This window comes from Cyprinus carpio, chromosome B22 (genome assembly GCF_018340385.1).
Source record: "Cyprinus carpio isolate SPL01 chromosome B22, ASM1834038v1, whole genome shotgun sequence".
NCBI classification, from domain to species: domain Eukaryota; kingdom Metazoa; phylum Chordata; class Actinopteri; order Cypriniformes; family Cyprinidae; genus Cyprinus; species Cyprinus carpio.
This window is the reverse complement of record NC_056618.1, coordinates 1,344,778-1,366,681: the sequence shown is the minus strand read 5'-3', so window position 1 is coordinate 1,366,681 and position 21,904 is coordinate 1,344,778. Positions and strand designations below refer to the sequence as shown.

Here is a 21,904-nt window from a genome sequence, read left to right as displayed (position 1 = left end):
AATGATAGGATATTAGGTTTGTGTTGTGGGTGTGTGTGGTGTGTGTGTGTGTGTGGGTGTGTGTGTGTGGAGTGGTTGTTGTGTTGTGTATAGCGGAGAGGAGAGAGACAGCTATCAGAAAGAGAGACAAATAATAGGTTCTCTAGAACTATAAACTTTCAAGAAATATACAATGATGAAACCGATTTTGTGAGCCTAATCAATCAACCAGCATAAAAAAATGCATCTGACATAAGGTGGCTGATAACAACTATATGAGTAATGTGAATACTAGGCCCTGAGATCACGATACCTTTTATACACCAGAACCGTTTCTCTGTTTAGTACTGCGAAATGGTGACAATATGCTTTCTTTTATTAAGGCAGCCTGTTGTTTAGTGGTGGGAGGGCCACCCACCTTATCCAAGGCCCGTTCTTCAGATAAGATGAATTAATCATGGTTATTTAAAAACAATTGAATGGAAAGGTACCAGCCGGAAATGGCACCGAATAGGATTAAGAATTACCCAAATATCATTGGAGATATTTGAAAGTATAAGGCAGTTGGTAACTGACTACAGAAGCGGTTCTTTGCCATTACAATTAGTCCAGTGAACATACAGAAAAGCCGGCTAAAATGCTCATGGACAAGAAAAACAAAAGCTCAAACGTACGTAGAATGTTTGTACATGCTGAGTCGTCAGTCCCTATCGGTAAGTCTACAGTATATACTTGTGTGTGGTATGATTTCTGATGTTAATTGCTCCTGACATCAATAGTTGCTCAGCCACGCTTAGTATAATCACCTGTAAAGGAACATATACTGTTCTTTGTGTTCTCCTCTTCCCAGGCGTGGGCTAATCACCATCTTGTAATTAATTGTAATGTAGAACCTGTCAAAGAACAGTCAGCCACGGTTAGTATTTTGTTTTGTAAGAACGTTTTCCACAGAATACAAACCAGTTTGACTCACTCATTCAGCGCTTTGAGAAACTCCTTTGCTGCAGCTCCACTTAAATCCACCACCTTGAGAATAACGATAATGTCATAGCGTGACACTATCTGAAGAAAGGGAGCGACGGTAAAACAAACATTTATTCTGTCAACATACCCCACACTACTCCTTCCAAAAAGGATTATCAGACATTAAGATAAATATATTACGGAATCAGAGAATCATTTAAGAGGAGGTTCACTGGCAAGTGTTCTTCAAGAATGATGTTTTGCAGCCCATCATGGCTTTAGGTGCGTGCGGCCTTACCTTGATCAGGGTTTGCATGACGGATTGATCAGAGATTTTTTTTTTCCCTAATTTCTGGATGTTGAAAGAAGCGACCTTCATGATTCCTGACAAACGTGAAATTAAGAGGAAAGCGAATTAGATAAGGCAACAAGCCAATAAATGAATGTTTTTTTTTTAATAAATGGCAATACAAACATGATTAACCTACAACCCATATAGAATAATGAATATTTACATAGTTAGTAGTACATGGGTCTTCAGAACAAAGGTGTTCACAATAGTCTACTGTAAAGTTTCTTCAACAGATGCATGAATGCCTTTATCACGCAGCTGTCAACAAGTACAGTGAATCATCCGTGCTCTATTTTCTTTGAACACTGTTGCAATCACTACATTCCTTTTAAAACAAAGACAAGTAGAAGAACCTGTTTCAGGAGTCGGAGCGGTTTATGAAGACTAACATCCATGATTCACCCATTTGTGGTCTAGTAGACATTACCCACTAACAGTAGAGCCCGATTGAGAAATGATTCTACTCTCAAGTCAATTCAAGTCTGCCCGTCAAACCGTTTATTGAAATAATTCTTCCACATCTCCACAAAAGGAGTACAGTACATACAACAACAATCATGGCAAGATTATATAAGACCCCGTGCATGAGAACACTAACAGTAGAGCCTTATTCTATTCTATAAAGAAGAACAAAATAAAAATAAATACTCTAAAAAACTATTCTATAAAAAAAAAAATCTATTCTATAAACAATAAAAGTCTATTAACAATTGTAAACAAGATGAAATCATTGCAGAAAAGAGAAATCAATGATATATGGATGACACATCTTTTGTGAACATGACACCACCAGCCCGCCCTGTCAAACTGTAACTTGAAGGTCAGTAGTTTTAAACCAGAAAGTTATGCATTTCCAAGTGGTTTTACTTTGTCAACATCTCAGTCGGTCTTTTCATTCAAGAAGCACTGACTCACTTTAATTTTCATACTAAAGGAGCTGTAGAGACATCCCAAATTGAATAAATGGGAACACCACAACAGTGCAAAAAAAAACATAATCAAAATAATCAGTCACCAGACCTGAACACTACATTTGGGTAACTGCTGGGGTCCTGACAGTGCAGAAAAAAGCATTAGCTAAATCAGGGGTGTCCAGTCCTGTTCCCGGAGGCCCCCTGGACGCAGAGCATTGCACCAATACATCTGCCTGGAAGAACCTAGTGAATCTGAAGATATTGATTACGATGAGTATTTGATCAGGGTTGAAGCTAAACTCTACACTGTAAAAAAAAAAATCTGTAAAATTTACGATAAAAAAACGGCAGCTTTGGTATACGGTACGGTAAAATACGGTAGCAACATTTTAGGTTTTTTGGTTTTAACTTAAATTTACAGTTAAATACCATAATTTCATTAACTGATACAATGTTAATATACCAACCTATTGAAGTACTGAAATCTGTTTTGTACCTTTGTAATACACTGATAACCACCAAATGCAGGTGGTGATGAGGAAGTCACATGATGAACCAAAGCCCATCACAAGCAGTTTTTAAATACTAAGAAATATAGAAGTGCACAGTGTCATTCACACAAACACTAAACACCATCATGGTGACACACGGAACTGAAATAATGCAATAAACATATATTTAACAACATTAGGTGTAACACACAACCCTAATATACAAAACTGATAAGAAAAAACTAACATAAACATAACAACAACAAAAAAACATCAAATTTGAAATGTAATGCAGGGAATTCTGGGAATATCAATTTACGGTTATTCACCATATATAGTATGGGGAATTCACCGTTAACCACTTAACAGGTTTTTACTGTAGCATTTTTACAGTCTTTTACTAAAGACTAAATTATTTACAGTGTATTTTAAATCCACTTATTAATTGTAATAAATATGTCTATTAAACGTTTATTTTGTATTTGTTATTTATGTTATAATGCTATCAAAATGTTTATGCAGGAGGTAAAAATAAACCCCTCAAGGCTCCCAAGAAGCAGTCGAAGGAGATGGACGATGAAAGTTAAGGTTTCTGTTCAATTGTTTCTACATAAACACTGAGATTATGATTTGTGAACAGATAAGCTGCTTAGAGTTAAGTAATGACTAGAGAACATGATTTTGAAATACTGCTTAATACATTTTCATTACCGGTTTAATCGCCTGCACCCATCCCTACAGGAGGACATGGTTTTCAAACAGAAACAGAAAGAGGAGCAGAAAGCAATGAACCAGTTGAAAGCCAAGACTGCTGGAAAAGGACCTTTAAGTAAGAGACACATAAAGCCACAAGAAATCTTTCTATAGTGTTCTGAGTTTTTCTTTTGTCAAGAAATGGTTTCATTTTCTTTTCATAGAAGGAGGTGGAATGAAGAAGTATGGGAAGAAATGAGTGTGTTTAGTGTATATTTGTGGGTCCACAGTGGCAACGTAAATTTTTTTTAGTTATTGCTCTTGTAAAGAAAACGGTAATGATTGTAAAGTCAGATTTCAGATGTTTAATGTCTTTGATTGTGAAACATTCATATGACATTCAAAACAACTGTACGATATCCAAAGATTTCAACATGTAAACATGACCAGAAGTGTTCATAAAAGCTTATCCGTCTTTATATAGTTTTCATGCCCATAAGAAGTTCAGTCCAACAATATCATTTCCAATCAACATACACTGTAAAAAAACTCACACATCTTATGTATAATGTTTTCAGTCACTGTGCTGCTGTTCACGTGTCTTATGTTTAAGCTGCTTACGTTTTCTCTTCAGTTCCACCTCCACTGGATAGTGGTCACTCACTTTCAGCGCCTGTAAAGACATTAAATCTGTGTTTTGAAAAATACTAAACTCAAAATAAATTCTGTTAGCTCAATGTACAGTAATAACTTTATGGTTAGTGTGATTAAATATCAGTTCAAATGTAATATGATGCTCGTTTACCTCCTCATCTGTCAGTTTGTAGGCCTTCTGGAAGTTGAATGGTTTTGCAGAGTTTGGAACAACAGCTTTCAGCATATCGTCTCCATACACCACAATCCTGTGCATTAACACGTCATATTAATGAGAATGACTTCAAATCATATTTGTTCATTTTTTTGTCATAGTGAAATTAATTACCGGTCATAAGTGTTGTCATTTTTGGTGCTGGTTGTGGTGTCCTCGTCATCTGTGATCAGCCAGTGGAAGTTCTTGTTACTCCTGATGCGGATTGTTTTCATTTCTCTACCAGACACGTAACTGCCGTCTGCATTGAAGTCCCCCAAAATCATGATGTTCTGTATGGATATGCACATGCTTTTGTTTTTAAACCATTCTTATATTACAAAATCTATGCTGTTTATAAACGCAATAATGCATGGTATCTCATTATACCATGTTCACACAAAATATACTCATCCTCATGTATTTAAATTAATAAATCCTGTCTCAACTAATGGATGATTATCATAAAGGTATTGTAGTTGTGCATAATGGTTTACATCAGTCTTCCACTTCGTCTTGACATCCTGAAACACGTCGTACAGTTCGTCAAGCTCCTTCACTGAATCCTCAGGCTTGGTGTGGACGGGCATCAGCACCAAATCTGCCAACACTGATGAGACATGAACAAGATTATTGAGTACAATAACTGATGTCCACACACAGCGTTTGTCACAACCCAACCCAGAGATTAAATGATAAATTAGCCAGTGACATTTATGTGTAATTTGTTTTTAGCCGTCAGTTGCATGAACTGGGAATTAAGTTATCACAAGGAAACACTACAAAGAAAAACACATTTCCTTATAGCCTAAGCTCATAATCACGGCCAGTAAAATTACACCGTGCATTAATGTGTCAAAATCACGAGACTGTTGCACCCATGTAATATGCTGTACTTTACCTGTTGTATGACATTTGAATCGCAGAACATACGGTTCTCTGGCGAAAGCATCTTCATCTCCAGGCTGATTGTCTTTGTATTGGTAAGACCCGACCAAATCCACCAAGTCATCCCTTCATATTTAAAACACACAGTGTAGTTTAGTACAATAAATAAAATAAAACTGATAGTCAGAAGTAAACCAGTGGTGTATGTTTGTAGAGTAATTTACAACAGCTTTGAACGCAAAAACGGGCTCAACCAATCAGAAATCAAGGACTGGAATTATCTGTTTTATCACATTTGTTTTTATGACCTTTTATCACCCTCTGTCTGATCTTTAGAACTAAACGGCCTGTTTTATTAATATATAGTCGCTGTGTCTAGAGACTATCAAAACAACACTCATTTCAAAGTGAATGGGCAGGGCAAGTTTTTAAATTCAGAATTAGCGCCACCAACACGTAAATATAGATTGTCATATGTTGAAATGTGTCGTGAAAAAAGCAAAAGAAACCATATCACAGAACTTGTAATGGTTTTACTGGTTATAATGGGAATTAATAGATCCCTGTTGGTCTCTACTAGTAATTTGCTGCCTTTTATTGATGGCTTGTTAAAACCACTACAGGAAACCATTTTTTAATGGATAATAGTTGATGGTTTGTAATGTCTTTCAGTATTGTTCTCGGTAGGTTCCCTTAGAAACATCCCAACAACATTCTAGGAAGTTTTTTTTTTTTTTTTTTTTTTTTTTTTTTTGAATTGAATTGAACAATCTCCAAATAGGGAACGTTCTTCATAGGTTCTCTTTAAGGTTGTCACCAAAACATCAAAAAGGTTCGTTTCTGGTTACAAAAAGAATCTACACCGGAACATTCTTATTTGGTTTTCCTAAAAAATAACCAAACAGGAACCAGATTGGGAATGTTCTAAGTTTGCCGCACCCTCGTAAAATTCAGTACGGCCTCCATTCCAATTAAAAGTCTAATGCATCTTCAAAATTACGCAGTTACCTGTAGAGGAACATAAACTGTTCTTTGTAACTTTCTCTTCCCAGGCGTGTGCTGATCTCCAAGGTGTAACGGTGCGTCTTGTTGAACCTGTTGATGAGCAGTCAGACATGGTTACTACTGTCATGTAATAGCAGGGATTTTCAAGAAAAAACACACCTTGTTTGACTCACTTATTCAGCTCTTTGAGAAAATTATCCACTGAATCTCCGCTGGAGTCCACCACTTCGAGAATAACAATGATGTCATAGCGTGACACAATCTGAAGAAAGGGAGCGACGTAAAAACAAACCATTAGCCTCATCATCATACCGTGCATGCTGCTCCTCCCGTGAGGGATTATCAGACATTAAGATAAATCTCAATTCAAGATGTCAGATGGGATGCTTGGTGTGTGTCTCTCATGACTCTGGACTTTCTGTAGGTGGGGACAGGCCTTACCTTGATCAGGGTTTTCAGCACAAACGGATCAGAGAGTTGATTTCCCAAATTTCTGGATGTTAAAAGAGGCGACCTTCATGATGCCTGTTAATCGTGAAATGAAAGAAACCAAATTTGAAGTTTATAATCACACTTTCTGTAGAATAGAAATGCAAAACTACATAGAATGACAAACAGTAGAGCTATAGTTTATACATTCATGAATAACTTTATCATACAATATAAAGTGAAACACACTTTTTCTTCTTCTTTTTTTTACTATCACCGGAATCTTTTTTAAGCCATTACAAGTGAAAACTATGCGACTTGAAATGGTCAAACAACACCTTAATTAAAATGTGTTTCTTGTTGTCTAAATACAAAAAAGGGTAAATTTGATGTAGCCGAGAAGGAAATGGGCTACTAAACAGAGGCAGAAGAACAAGAAAGGTCTGTGTGAGGCCATTTCAGTGACTTGGTGTCGGGCCAATAATTGGTGCAGGGGGTCTTTATGCCCAGAGGGTTTCTCTGAATGGGGCAGAAATTAGTTCCAGGGCTCAGACATTGCTAAGTGCACATCAAAGCAGCAAAATCGCCTATACATTCGAGACACATATGGATGACAATCTGTTGTGAACATGACTCCACCACCCGAAACCTTATTTTGTGACAATGGCTGTCGTTTAAATCCAAAGTCATGGACTTACACAAAGTGTGTTTTACATTCCACCCCATTCAACACCAAACATGCAGAGACAAGTTTAGGGGCTTTATCTATATGAATTCTAGGTGTGTGTGTGTGTGTGTGCACGCAATTTTTTTTTTTTAAATGAAGAAAAAAATCAAATATTTACGGAATATTTTTCCAAATAACCTGGCAGGAATATAAAAACACAACAACCTTCTCATCAGATGCTGTCTGGACACTTATAAAACAATAAAAAAAAAAAAAAAAAATCTAAAAATTAAGACAAAAATTTAAAGAGTCAAAGAGCAATACTTAACTTACCACACATATTTATTTTGAATTTCAATTTTGAATTTAAATATGCTTAGACTGCTGAGATGATTACATTCATGCTGAGATTACATTGTCTGGACACTTGAAACTATTTATTAAATATTTAGAAAAATGGCACAAATTAAGACTGAAAGACTACAAGAACTAAATGTTACTTACCCAAGCACTGGTCCAAGGTTGCACTGAAAAAAACAAAAAAGACTGTAGAGATGCCTAAAATCACCTGCATTACTTATACTGGACACCTGTAACCTGATTGGCTAGACGCAGGAACCTGTCGAGTGATTTGGCCCGGCCCCAACTTGGACATCCCTCGAAAAAGACACAGAGTTCCTCCCTCTGATCAAACACTGACTCGGAAGTGGAGTCCCTGAAGCGTACTGTAGGTGAGTTCAGATAATACAATCATCCTCATTACAGCCACAAAGCACACTGAAAGGTGGAGAAATAATTGTCAGGATGGACAGAATGAGATATTTCAGTTTGTTTGAGCGCCAAGTAAACCTGTAAAGTAAGAAAAAAGAGGAAAGAGCCTGTTAGCAACAGTCAGGTGTAACAGGAAGCTGCTGCCTTAAGGCCTGCAGTGTGCTTACTTTTGGAAATACATAGAAACCGAATTACAAATTCTGCAGCTGAAGGTAGAAGATAAAGAAGACATTGTCCTGGACATGAGTTAAAGTGGATATTGGTTCAGTTATAACATAAGGTTAAATATGTCTCTACATAGATGTTATATTAGGTCTTTTCTGTTCATAACTGTCGTTGAGATGGAAATCATGTTCAGACAGTCCAGGTGTGTTGTTGTTTTTTCCACTTGAAATGGAGTCTGTTCCTCCATAGCACAGTGTAATATGACTACAGTGAAGACGGGGCGAGCCAAAAACAACATCACAGCTACTACAGCTTCAGAGGATTCGAGGAATTTAAAAAAACAACAACAAAACATCATGCCAGAAAAATGGCGGGAAATGTTCATTCGGTTTCGATAGATAGATAGATAGATAGATAGATAGATTGATCAGTTATGTAAATGTATAGCAAAATTATGTATAGCACTTGAAATTATTTAAATACATTAGATTGCTGCCGAAATTTGCATTCTGGGAATAATGTCTGGAAATGGTGAAAACAGTTTATTCAGGTTTTGATAGTGTAAGGGAGTTTACAGATAAAACCCAAGAACCATGATGAGTGAAGACCAGGAGACAGAGATGCAAAAAGAAAATAGTTTGCAGTTTCATCAGCAGAAGACAGCTTCAACACTCTCGAGGAGTCCGTAGGCCTTGTAAGAAAAAATGATGACTATCATAAATAAAGGTACAGTGAGGGTACAGTTAAGTACTTTAAGGTACAAATTTCACAAATGCTTGGGTTCAACGGAGCCGGAATGAACCAGTTTACTACTCTTCATGTAAATGCAGTTGCTCCTGATGAATAGCTCTGGTCAGTATGTTAATTAAGTTCTGACGCCCCTTTGTCTGAGATAGTTCTTGGTGTCCCACACCCGCTCCCATTCTAAAATTGATGACATTTGCTCAGGATGTGATCATCCCAAATGATCTACAAACAACATAACTGTTAACTCTCTTCTTCTCTATAATATTTAAGCCATTTTGGGAAATGAGCATGATCAAAACATCTATTGTGGAGTGGGATTCTGGGTCAGTTTCTTACAATCTCAATACAACAGCAATTTAACTCCAGCAGAGGTCACCAACTGTGTCATGACTGGGTAAAAAGGATACTGATAGGTTCAACTGTAGAAAAATGAGATTCGAGTTCACACGCAATGTCTCACACCCAAGACATACATCTGGGTGTTGGAAGACGTCCGTATTCCACCCTAAGTGCGGTTATAAATCCCCCGGAGACTGGTACTGCACAGACAGATACCAACACACACACACATAGAGAATACACAGCTTCTTCAAGGCTGGGTTGTTCAAACCCAACTCTAATCAAGGAACTTTCCCAAACACCCAGATATGAAGAACTTTTTGTCAGCTAGAAGTTTCAGACAATATTGTTCACTATTTCATAACGTTTAAAGACGAAAAATATAATCAATATAAATAAATTCTTTAATTGTAAACTTTTAATGTAATTAAGACGCCTATTGCATTTGTTTCATTTTTTTTTATAATATAGTAATTGCCACCAAATTACTGCATTCTGGGAAACCAAGGTCAAATTTATTGTGGATGAACTTGTTTTAAGAGAATACTTTATTTGCAAAGCATATAGGGAAATTGGGTGGTTTCTGAAGTAAAAGCTAGTGGACATTTTGACATATTTAAAAAAATAAAGTGCATCAAGTGCTCCAGCGGGTTTGAGTCTGAACTGCACTATTATCCTAAAATCCTAATGGTGAGGTTTCACAAAGGCAAATTTAAATCAAAAAGGCTGTTGTTTTTGACAGTCAGCTCAGTTGGTCTTTAAACACCATGGCTATGCGGTTACCTCCAGTCAAGCCTGCTATAAATTACTACAAAAATTACACCAGCGGAGAGAAGATCTGTTATTAATCAGTGAGCCCTCTACTTCTCCATTTCACGAGACATCTGTGCGACAGAAACCCTATCTGATTTAAAACAGGAAGTAGGCATGGCCTGTTTTCACATAAGCAGCCATTAATAATTTACTAGCTGTCTAACAGACAACACAGGAAAACGAGACTTCATAGTAAACAAAAGCTTCGGTAAGAGCTGATTGTTTATGTGTTTACTTCTAGAAAAATACATTTAAATACATAAAGCATTTATGCCTTGTGCTGCTTACTTATCTTTTTTTACATGACCTTATTTGTATAGTTGTGCATTTTATATTTAATCTGTATTTAATGTTCTACTGTTATGTTATCTGTATGCACCAACGGGTCTGAGAGTAACGGATTTCAATTCTCTGTATTATGGTGCTGGTACATGTGGACAATAAAGCAGACTTGACTTAATTTATGCATTATAACATATATATAACAGATTTTTTTTTTTTTTTTTTTTTTTTTTTAAACATTTAATCAAGATCGAGATGATTCTTGAATGTGGTTGATAGTGTTTTCACTTATACTGGTGCATTGGTGCTTCTTTCAATTCTTAGATGACTTTTGTTTAATTAAAACTTTGCTGTTTCGAGTACATTTTGGGTTTTTGAACTTTCAACATGAAACTCAGTGTGGTTTCCCTTACTGTCCCCCTCTACCGGATCTGCTGCGGTCCTACATAATCTGACATGTCAGCTCTTTAGAAACTATAAGGGTTTCCTGTGTACGAACAAGGCATCCTCGAATTGTCTGTTAAACTTCCTCTGGCGATTTACAACAGGAATGTGGTAAGAAATTCCTCTGATTATAGGTTTGCATGATGTCACCGACAGACCTGAAAACCATGAAGCCAGTCTGAAGTGTTGTTGCTTTAAACTCGTATCACTTTGTGATGGTTTTTCACTTTCTTAAGGTCGACACCATGAAGATCGCATCTTTTAATATCAGGACGTATGGGTCCAAGCAAGCTGTCATACAAAAATATTGTAAAATATATGTTCATTAAGGTGAGATTATAATCTGATTGTTTAAAAAAATCACATAGTAAAAGCCCAGAAGTATTTTTTTTTTAAAACAGTCCACAACACTCTTTCCTAGATCTTCTCTCGGTACAGTATAATCATTCTTCTCGAGGGTGGTGGACAAATCGGGCAAATCTATAGACAAATTTCTGCAGGAACCTCAACAGCACCAGGTCTGTATGAACCTTCAAGAGATTCTCTTCACCATCTGTACCTAAACGCCCTAAACTCAGCCTAAGGTTGAACTTTTTCTCCCACAGAGGCTAATAAGAAACGTCCCTTCACTATGGTGGGAAGCTCCAGGCTGGGACGGACTCTTTATAAGGAAACAGTTGTTGTCTGTTTTCTACAGTCCCAACATTTAGAAAATTAAGTGTCAATTATGTTTTCAGCATGAATACGTAAGGATCAAATCATGCATTTCAAAATTTTGTAGCATTTGATACATCTTCCTTTTCCCTTAATGCAATTAGATGTTCAATTACGAATAGTCATACATGTAGCATTGAAAAAAAAACATTTATTTATTTTTTGCTCATTTCTAATAGAGAAGATGAGGCCAAAAACTGGTCGACACGTACCAATACGAAGACAACAAGAAGTCAAGTGGGTGACGAGCTTTTCCCCCCTTTCCCCCCCTTCTCGACGCTTTCGTTCCTCGAGAGTTCCCTTCATCTTGCGTTTCCGATCTCCCTTCTTTCCCTCTCAGTAACACCACAGGTAACCAACTTCTGCTTAAAAAACCTTGGACCAGTACAGTGCACACAACAAAACCGGGCACAAGAAAAAATGCTCTAGACTAAAAAGTCTTCAGGGATAACATGACTTATACTTCACCCAAAAATGAAAAGTCGGGGTTCATTTACTCACCCTCCACGTTGTCATGTGTTCCTCTTTTCAATGGGATTAATGGGATGTAAAACCACCATAAAAGTTATTTGAGAAACTGACCAAAACTGAAGTCATTATTCATATCGTTCATTGTAATGGGCATGTTCCTACCCAGCCATTAATGTTTTTTGGAGGTCGACCACATGAGGTCAGTTATAGTCATTTTTTGTCTCTTTCAGTGCTGAAAGATTTGGTGTTGATCCCTGTTCACACAAAGCCCAAAGACTCACAGAAGGAACTAGATGAACTATACGACGTCTTTCTGCATGTCAATGGATAATGGAAAACAGATGTGAGTTTACACCTATGCAACCACAACACATTCCAGAGGAAATCTAGAGTTCCTATTTGTTTTGTGATACAAGCATCTGCCAAATATGTGAATGTACACAATCATAGGTATTGAGTGGATTGACCTAAGTTTATCTAAAGTGGAGATAAGATTAAATACACACGTGAGTCAAACATTGATTAGAGTTTGAGAGAAAACTCTAACTGTTTTACAGAACGTCATGATCCTTGGTGACTTCAATGCGGACGGTGCCTACGTCTCCAAGAAGAAGATGAAGACCATCAGGATCACGCAGGCGATCCCAATTTCCACTGGCTGATTGGGGACGATGTGGACACCACAGTTATCCGGTCCAATGACCACACTTATGACAGGTGAGGTGAATAAATATTCATTTACTCACCTTTCATCTGCTGCCTGATCCAAGAACAGCAAACAGAACCACAATTTATTTCTGATGTAGTTCACACTCCTGCGCTACAAATGGATTCCGATCCTCCACTTTGATGTGTTCATGGTAAGACAGCCTCAAACTGCTGAAGCATGGTGCGATGTGATTAAAAACTCACACACGGTGTAGACAGGGAACTAGGCGCCATGTTGAAATGTGAGGCTGAGAAGGATAGACTTACAGGGCTAGATTTACAAACAGCTTGCACAGTCAGAATTAATGTTAGTGATGAATAAGTCTGCCCTTATTGCATATGCATTGTAGGAGCTTCCCTTTACAGTCACAAAATACATTGGAAGAGAGTATTTTTAAAGGGTATAATTCATCAGTTTGTTCATTACTCACGTTCATGTTGTTCCAAACCCATTACACCTTCATTCATCTTCGCAACACATACTAAGTAGGGATGTAACAATTCACTCAACTCACGATTTTGATTTTCGAAATTAGATTTTCTCGTGTTTTTGTTTTTTTTTTTTTTTTTTTACAAAATGAGACATTCTGGAAATGCGCTGGCTGGGTCTGATTTTTATGTCATCTGCACATTGTCTGTCAGTAAGATCACCCGCAGAACTTCCCACTCCTGTCATCGCTTTTATGGGATTGTGCTCTCAACGCTAATTTGCCCCGTTTAGTAAATCGTGGCTTTACAGTCTGTACAATAGCACACATTGTATAAAGTTCCTAGGGAGCGCAGAAGTTTTCCCCAACTTTCAAATCTTTAATAATGAAACTTTTTTGAAAAGACATTTTGTCAGCCAAACAATTGGTATGTTGTTAGATAGCAGTACAATCCATTCAACACACTGGATTTCTGTCCCTCACAGCGTCCTCTTCATTCCTGTCAGCAACTAAACATTGAGCTGATGTCTGTCTGTTGTCACAAGTAGCGCAAGAGCCTGGAGTACTTTGGATATAGAACAGGGCATTTTCAGTTTTTCTGTCAAGGACTCATTTGGTGTAGACAGAATCCCTGATTATATTAAGTTCTATGGACTTTTGTCGAATAGCGTCATGTAGCTCACATCCGGTGTAGACACTGTTTTAGACTATGAATGTGAAATAATTACTATTAATTAAAAGATGAGCAAACCATTGCTTAGATGTAACTAGAAGCCTTAGAGGGCGAGGGTTTTCCCCTTAAAATGCAAAACATTTTTTGGCCGTTTATTCACAGGAAAACTGCATTATGGGGGCCTGAAAGTGCAAATGTTTAAAAAACGGGTTTCAAAGTGCAAGTTTTTGAAACAATACTGTAAATAAACTTAGTGTAAAACTACAAAGAACACAAAATTGGTGAAATGGTGACGTCCATCCACATGCGATTACATGTTCAGTCTATCTAAATGTGTATGCGTACAGCGTGCGTATGCCTTCTTTTACAAATCAACATCGCCAACTACTGGCCTGGCGTGCATAATGTTGCGTTTTTTGTGGCTCAGTGTGAACGTTGTACACAAAAGTCTTCAAAAATGTTTGGTACATTGCTGGTTGTGTAAACAAACCCTAAAAGGACAGGTCCCCTGCTGCCAGTCAAGCTTTGGAAAATGTTGATGGCAAATATGTTTTCTAGGATTGTGGTGTATACGGGAACGACATGTTAAAAGCTATTGTTCCAAGATCGGCAAAAACTTTTTAACTTCCCAGGAAGCCTACCAAACCTTCAGATGAAACTGTGATTATATTACATAAGTCTAATTTTTATTTATTTTATTTATTTTTTAAATTGAGGTTCGCACACAGATTAGAAAAGTAAAATCGTTATTATGATTAATCTATGGCAGGCCCTAGACATCAGTGATCATTACCATTCGAAGGTGAGTCTGAAGAAATCATCTGCGGCAAAGGACCAGCAGCAAAAACCAAACCAAAACACAGAAACGCAAAGCATGATGGGATGCCCACGCACACTGAATGGGAACTCTACTGAAGGAGATACTACCTCTTCATAAGATAATTCAGGCATTAAAAAATCTTTTAAAAGCATTTATCTTTTCATGCTAATTCAATTAAATTAACATTTCAGTATAGTTCACATTCTTAAAATGATTGAAATGACTGTGAAAAATCTTAAAATTAAACTTTTCATTTGCATTTATTAATGTCATTTTTCCAACAAGCTTATTATTTTCATGCCTAAAGGGTAATAAATGTGTTAGTTTGCACAGCTGGCATGCAACCATTAATTGTGTCGCACATTAATTTTAAAAATCTATTTTAACACAGGAAACTACTGTTACTGTGCAAGCAGGATAAATTGACAGACAAACAAGCGATAAATGCCAAACCACTGCTATTGGGCAAAAATCAATGCATTAAGCGCCTTTAGCAAACTCTAATTTAGCTTGTGGCAAACAAGCATGACAAGTCAGTAAACATGGACATCAGCTTCTGCGGTAACCAAACAGAGATCAATTACAGCAGTCCACTTACCCTCAAGGAATCAAGCAACCGTCATTAGCCAGAAAATCAACTCACAACACATGAGATTAAATGTGCAAGAAGTCTTAAAGATGAAACAGAACAATTAGGTAACAATGAATGTTTGTACCGCAGTTTTTGTTGACTGTTTTACAGACGGCGGTCATAAGATAGTCTGTAGATGTTGGTGAAATCCTCCAATAGTCCCATCTCATCAGCAGATCCATGTACAGTAGATCACCATTGAAAGGTAAAAATACCAAGGCTTCTTTCCTGTCCTGACATCTGGGCAACATACTGTATAGGTGTCTGTGGGACTGATTTTGAAAAGAGCCATTCAAAAAACTGCGAGCCAGGTGTTTGGACACGTTCTAGGAAGATCTGTAAGAGTGGTGAGTCGGCTGAATCATGAAGATGCATAGAAAATGAACATTTACATTGTGCCTCTCTTTGTTGTTAATAAAGATTAGGAGAAAGTGTGTAAAACTCACCGATTAAGGAGGGGGTCAAAAGTCCATCGATGAACATCTCTTTCTGATTTGGAGGTCACTACAACTTTCCCTACCTTCCTTTCATTTATCAAAGACTCGATACACAGCATTGGACACTTTTTAAAGAAAGGAGTGCGCTCGATTTACAACCATCTGTAGTATTTATGAATATAAGAGTTAATCAAGACTGAGAATAATCTATAGTAATGTTTGGCAAAAATTAAATTGTTTCGTAATTAGTAGATTTTACAGCTACTATTGTCATGAATTGAAAGCAAGGAAATACGTAGTTGCGCGGAAAATACACTATAACGAGGACACAGGCGACATAATTAAAAATGTTAGACATTGCTCTTAAATGCAAAACATTTAGAAACGCGAGGCACACTACATGAACAAGTAGCGATATCAGAATCATAAAAAAAAAATTCTATATATCGATATCCTTTATTACAGAGGGCTTAGTTTGTTAGTGATTTCATTACTGATACGTTTTTTTTTTAGTATTTGATTTAGTAACTACCCTCATTTAGTCACACAGGGTTAATTTCACGATTAAAAAACAGTAAAAGAATCCCAATTAGCTAGTGCGCTACTGTACTGTGTGTGTGATGTTGCAGATCGACTCTCATTTTCTCTCTCTCATCACATTCGATACACATTACTTGGGTGGCCCAGCAGTGCACAGCACAGAACGAAATGCTAAAAAGGACAACATAAGCTCATAAGATAAGAACAATCATTAACAACAAAAAAGCAAACATATGCTCACAGACACAACGAAAGTTGAAAAAGCAAACTATAAGGTCACAAACACAATGAAATCAAACAACAAACAAAGTAAACCCACAGCATAAGCTCATATGGCCTAATTAAAGTAGAAAAAAGCAACACATTGAAGAGTTTACAACACAATTGCAATAAGCCACAACACAGTGGAAACTGCCTCCCAAACACTAGCGGGATGAGTGTTGACCCGCTAAACATGCTATTTCCTCAAAACGCCCACGAGAATCAATTTGGCCAGTGTAACGGCGATGACCTTCATATGTGTAATTATTTTTAATAATATGCAAACAATGTGTTTCTACTAAACAATAACAAATACCACATTACCCAACACACGACCGATACCGATACTTTCATTTTTGGTACTTGCCGATACTGGGTACCGATATTTTAACAATACTGGAAACAAAATTTTTTAAATATTTAATTTAATGTATAACTTCAGTTATTTCCCAGACTCTGTCTGAATAATTTTGGTCCCGAATTATCAATTTTACTGGTAGTCCACAGTATGAAGAATTTCTGGGCTATTAGAAATGTTCACATGTTCATACTTTATATTCTGCTATACTCGCTTACATAAGATGAACTATAGGGTCCTGCACCCATAATAAAAAATAATAATAATAATACAATAAAATATAAATAAAAGAAATTGTTATGTGGTGTCTTCTTTTTTTCTGGTCGTTGACTGTATATTCTTCAGTTATTTTTTACACCTTACTTTCCCATTAAAATGTATTTTACAGTTTTTGTTACTTTTCAAACTGTTCATACTTTATTGATTTTGCTCAAGGGTAACATCATCAGATTTTTTACTTAATAGCATTTAGAGCTGCTCGCCATGCAGCGGCTCAGAATCTATAATCAAGCATGTTCTGGTAAAAATGCAGGGAACCACTCGTTAATAAATCTCCGAAACTGTGGATCTTTATAGAAACATAAGGCACACTTTTCTCCATCTGAAATTTGCTAGGAATTTCTATTTCATGAACACCAGAAACATTCATGAAAATAACAAACAACATGCACAAGACGCACCACCGTACTTTGTATTGTGTCAACAATGAGATGGGGGACACACGTACAGTACAGTCTGCATGGTGCCATTTCACACTGGCTGATAGTTTCCCTTTCACATATAAAGAACAGTCGTGTTACGCTTTGCTTAAGGTTGACAACAAATTATGTTTATAGCAAATGCTCCATAGCCAAATTATTGTTCATTATATTTACGATGTTAGTGTTAATTCCGCAAATGGACGGTGTTGCTTGCCTAAGTAATAAAAATTATAGCAACAAAAGTGCGTAGTTCTCCTCTCTCCTTACCGTTAAGTAACTTGTGCATTGTTGACGAGTTACATTCACTTGTTTTTGACATTGCAACGAACTACAAACACAATGTCTGTGAAGGAAAGGTATTTGTTGAAAAGCTCGCGTATCTGTGCCACTGGCACGAAGCTCATCCACTCATTCTTTAGCCTTAAAGTTCTGCATTATTCAGGGGCGTGTGGGCACTTGAGTGACAGGTGGTTGACACTGCTGTCCACCACCATGAGATATGGGGGGGCTGGCTTCAGCAACCCGCTCCGCCTTCTGCACATGTTCGATATCGGACTTGATTGCACGTGACACGTGCAAGATGGCGACGGCCAGGCTCCGCCCACTGTGGCTTCAAACAACACGCTCTTCAGAAACTATGGTACTTGCTCCAGAGCACTACATCTTAGTTTTGATAATCTGGTGTAATCTTAATGTATATGATTCATTGAACTGAGCGAAAATAAATCCTATTATTATTTTCGATTAGAACAGCTTAGCCTGCCTGTGACCAGGAGATAGTGCACAGTTACGCACGTTTGCTGCAGCCAACGGCTCCCCTAGTGGTTCGGAGCAGCATTCCGTTGCGGTTCGTGTGCTAATTTTGTTCGTGTTGTGCAGCCTGTGTTTTTTGTTTTTTATTTCGCATTGTATTGTGAGCTTATGTTTGCTTTTTTTAATTTTGCTGTGTGTGAGCATATGTCCGTAGCGCTTTTTAATGCCGTTTTGTTTGATCTCATGTTTGTTGTTTGTTTTTATTTCTTTGTGGTTTGAGTCTTATGTTTGCCTTTTTTAATTTCATTCATTGAGTTGTGAGCTTTATGTTGATATTTTTAATTTTTGTTGTGTTGTGTGAATGTTTTCGCTTTTTAAAACGTTGTTGTGTTGTCCGCGAGCTTATGTTTGCTTTTTATTTCGTTGTGAGCTTATGTTTGCTTTTTAAACTTCGTTGTGTTGTTGAGCTTTTGTTTGCGGTTTTTAATTTTGTTTGTGTTGTGCAGCCACTGGGCCATCCGTTAGCGGATTAACTATTGCGTGATCTATTCACATCTACGTTCTGAGTATTGTTTTTCAAGGTGGTTTGATTTGCTTCACTATGCGTTTCCGGACATAGGTATCCCTAGGTGCACACTAGATCAACGGATCCAGGACTTAGCCTTCGCAACTCTGCCTCGTTCTCACGGTGTCATCTGGGTAATGCCAGCTGTGAAACAGTCAAGTTGCCAGAAGCGAAAGCACAGCGGCACATCACAAGTCACACCACCATGACGGGAGTTTGTAGTGTCACATTTTGCCCATTTGGCCTGCCAAATGCGCTATCCACACTGATTGTACTGGGCAAAGGAGTAAGGGGAGAAGAGGGGGCGTTTATTTGTGCGGGGGCGGATGCAGGTCTTTCTCCAAGCTCTGCAAACAAGTGCCTCACGCGAACGGCTGTCTGAGTTCGAGGCTTTCTGGGTTATTCATCTTGGGCCATGGCTGGGGCACAATGAAGACAGGCATTGGATACCAGAGATGTCCACAAAGTGGTTAAAAAAGGACCGATCACCCTCTTGTTTATGTTAAAAACTGGGAACTGATAATGAGTGCGCTCAGGACAGATGTGCCACTCCTCCCCTGTGCCTGAGAATGCATGACATATTCATATTAAGGCATGAATATAACAAAATCTATAACTTCATCACCACTGAATTTAAATCTACTAACTTGTTGTAATCCAGCACTGCGGCTGGTAACGGGGAAATCCTGTTAATGGCCCCCGTACTCCATCGCCTCCTTTCATCATTCCTCTTGATGGAGTCCCCCATTAAAAGGCTTATATGAAAGGTGGAGCAACATCTAGCACGTCTGCTGCCTGTCCTCTCCACTCCAAGATATACAGCAGATTCTGTCTTCCCACACCAAGCCATGCGAATATTGCCACGAGAGGAGGTCGTGGTCAATTAAAGTGGCCGCAATGCGGTTGTGCGGCAGAACAGGTGCGCACAAGCCCAGATCTTTTTATTGCAACAGGTCTCTGAAGAGCTTGGGACTGGTGTAAAAGTTGGTCAAGACAAACAGCTTGTAGCCGACTTCCCAACAGACTTCTCATTTGCCAGAATCATGACAGAATCATAACTAATGCCTTTGCTCTCCTCTGAATTGATCTTTCCTTCCATAAATTGAAGAACAAGTCCCATGTGTAGCCACAGCGGGGAATCTGCCAGTTACAAAAAGTTTTGTACCCCCCCTTTTGTAGGTTTGTTTCTTCATGTACTGTTTGAGTCCCCATTTCTAATTTCTGCACTTCGATGCCACCATTCGTTCATCCAATGGAGCCTGTTCTTGAGAGGGATGGGAAAAGAGGCTTCTGCAGGCGTCCCTCATGTCCTGGTTACTATCGGTTTTGATCTTTACACAGGCAGGGGTCGTAATTCCACGGTGTTCCTCATCTTCTTGTCATTCTCTGGCATCCACTTTGGGATCACTAAGATGAAGAGCTTTAACCATGATGGTCATAAACTTTCTGCCAGAACATGATTGAGACGGATGGTGAAGATTATATATCTGAGACTTCCTCCAATAGTCTGGTCAGTTTGAAGCATATTACAGCAAACCCAGATCGTAACATCACTCCAGATGCTGGATGAACGACTTCAGTCCTTTTAATTGAAATGTCCCTCCCATGGCTTCTTCGTGCCTTCCTGACGCATGGCCCCGTATGCATTTGAGTTTTGATAAAATTGTCCGCAGACTGTTTTTTGAGAAAGAACAACTCAAAATACTGCAGAGGAGTGCATGAGGCAGTGAGACCAGCCGTGGCCAGGTTTTTGTTTAGGTCTGAATGTTGCTGTGTCGGCTCAACATCAGCTCACTGCACTTTTCCACTTCTGTTCTAAGATAGCTCAAGAGAAAAGGTAGGGATCGACTCACACTGCTTTTCCTACCTTTTTGCTTTTGCCACTTTGCACAGAGGCAGGTGATCCAGATCGGGCGAGACTTTGCTGGAGATGGCGATACAGGAAGACAGTCCGGGTCTCTTCCTCTTTTGTGGAGTGACCTCTGGATACCAGTCATCATTATCAGAGCCATCTGTAAACCTGTTACATGAAGTAAAAACAAAAAACAAAAAACAATCAAACATTACAAACGCACTGCACTATGCAATAACCAACGTGAGTAACATTACATTTGTGAATGTGGTTTTAATACTTCTAGATTGTTCTATAAAATTAGGAATGGCCTAAAGGCATTTCTTTGTCTATCTATGTCTATATATATATCTATTTCAATTGTAGCTTTTGTATATTTTCGCTTTATGAGCACGCGCGATTATAATACGCCTACCACAGAAAGGTAGTGATTAAATTACACTAAAACGGCCCGCCTCCTCTGTGTATTTAAAACGCTAGGGCGGCACTTAATAAAAACCTCGAAATACTATGCACACTTCTGGACGACACACCCAGGTCTTCGAGTCTCTTTTACCGATCTGATGTGCATTAAGTATACCTAGTCCGGCAACCAGGGATAGGAACGAGAGGATACAACATCCACTCGCGTTTTCTTTGTCTGTCTCTCTCTCTGTGTGTGTGTGTGTGTGTGTGTGTGTGTGTGTGTGTGTGTTTATCCCGCTATAGAAACGCATATACACGCTCTAGCTAAACACGTTCAGATGCTTAATTATAAAATGCTAACATAATTTAGTTATATGGAATGAGGAGTATTTTTTAACAACCGATCTGCGTGAAAAGTATAAAGGATATCTTTATTAGAATAAAGTCGCGGGTTTAATTATAATGCATTACTCTGCATGAATGTTTTTATTTATTTATTTTTTTAAAGGCAGCAATATGCAATAATGACAACAATTCGATATTAAAATACAAACGTAGACCGTGTTTAAAAACAAGATAGAGAAAAAAGGAACAAGATTGATGGAGTCACAATAACGTAATAGAGAGTCCACTTTCAAGAACGGTACAAATCCGATTTTATTTTATATAGCACTTTTCACATTGTGCACAACATTGATAATGTATGAATGAAGAACTTGGTTATTTTTCACACTGTTGGGTCAAATGTACAAGTGAATCTGTTAGAAAGAGCGTTAGGTGAATACTATCGCTGAGATG

General features: G+C 37.9%; 1 protein-coding gene and 1 pseudogene across 1 annotated transcript in view; both read right to left on the bottom strand.

Annotated features, from left to right (window-relative positions):
- Positions 1-1,326, bottom strand: part of LOC122141485 (deoxyribonuclease gamma-like) — a 30,684-nt gene extending 29,358 nt beyond the window's left edge. Inside the window, exon 1 of the mRNA XM_042749004.1 lies at positions 1,241-1,326. Coding sequence (XP_042604938.1) covers positions 1,241-1,321 — 81 coding nt within the window. The 5' untranslated portion in view covers positions 1,322-1,326. The remainder of the gene's footprint in view (positions 1-1,240) is intronic.
- LOC109062242 overlaps positions 1-6,657 on the bottom strand; it is a 995,865-nt pseudogene extending 989,208 nt beyond the window's left edge.
- Between the last annotated feature and the right edge of the window lie 15,247 nt (positions 6,658-21,904).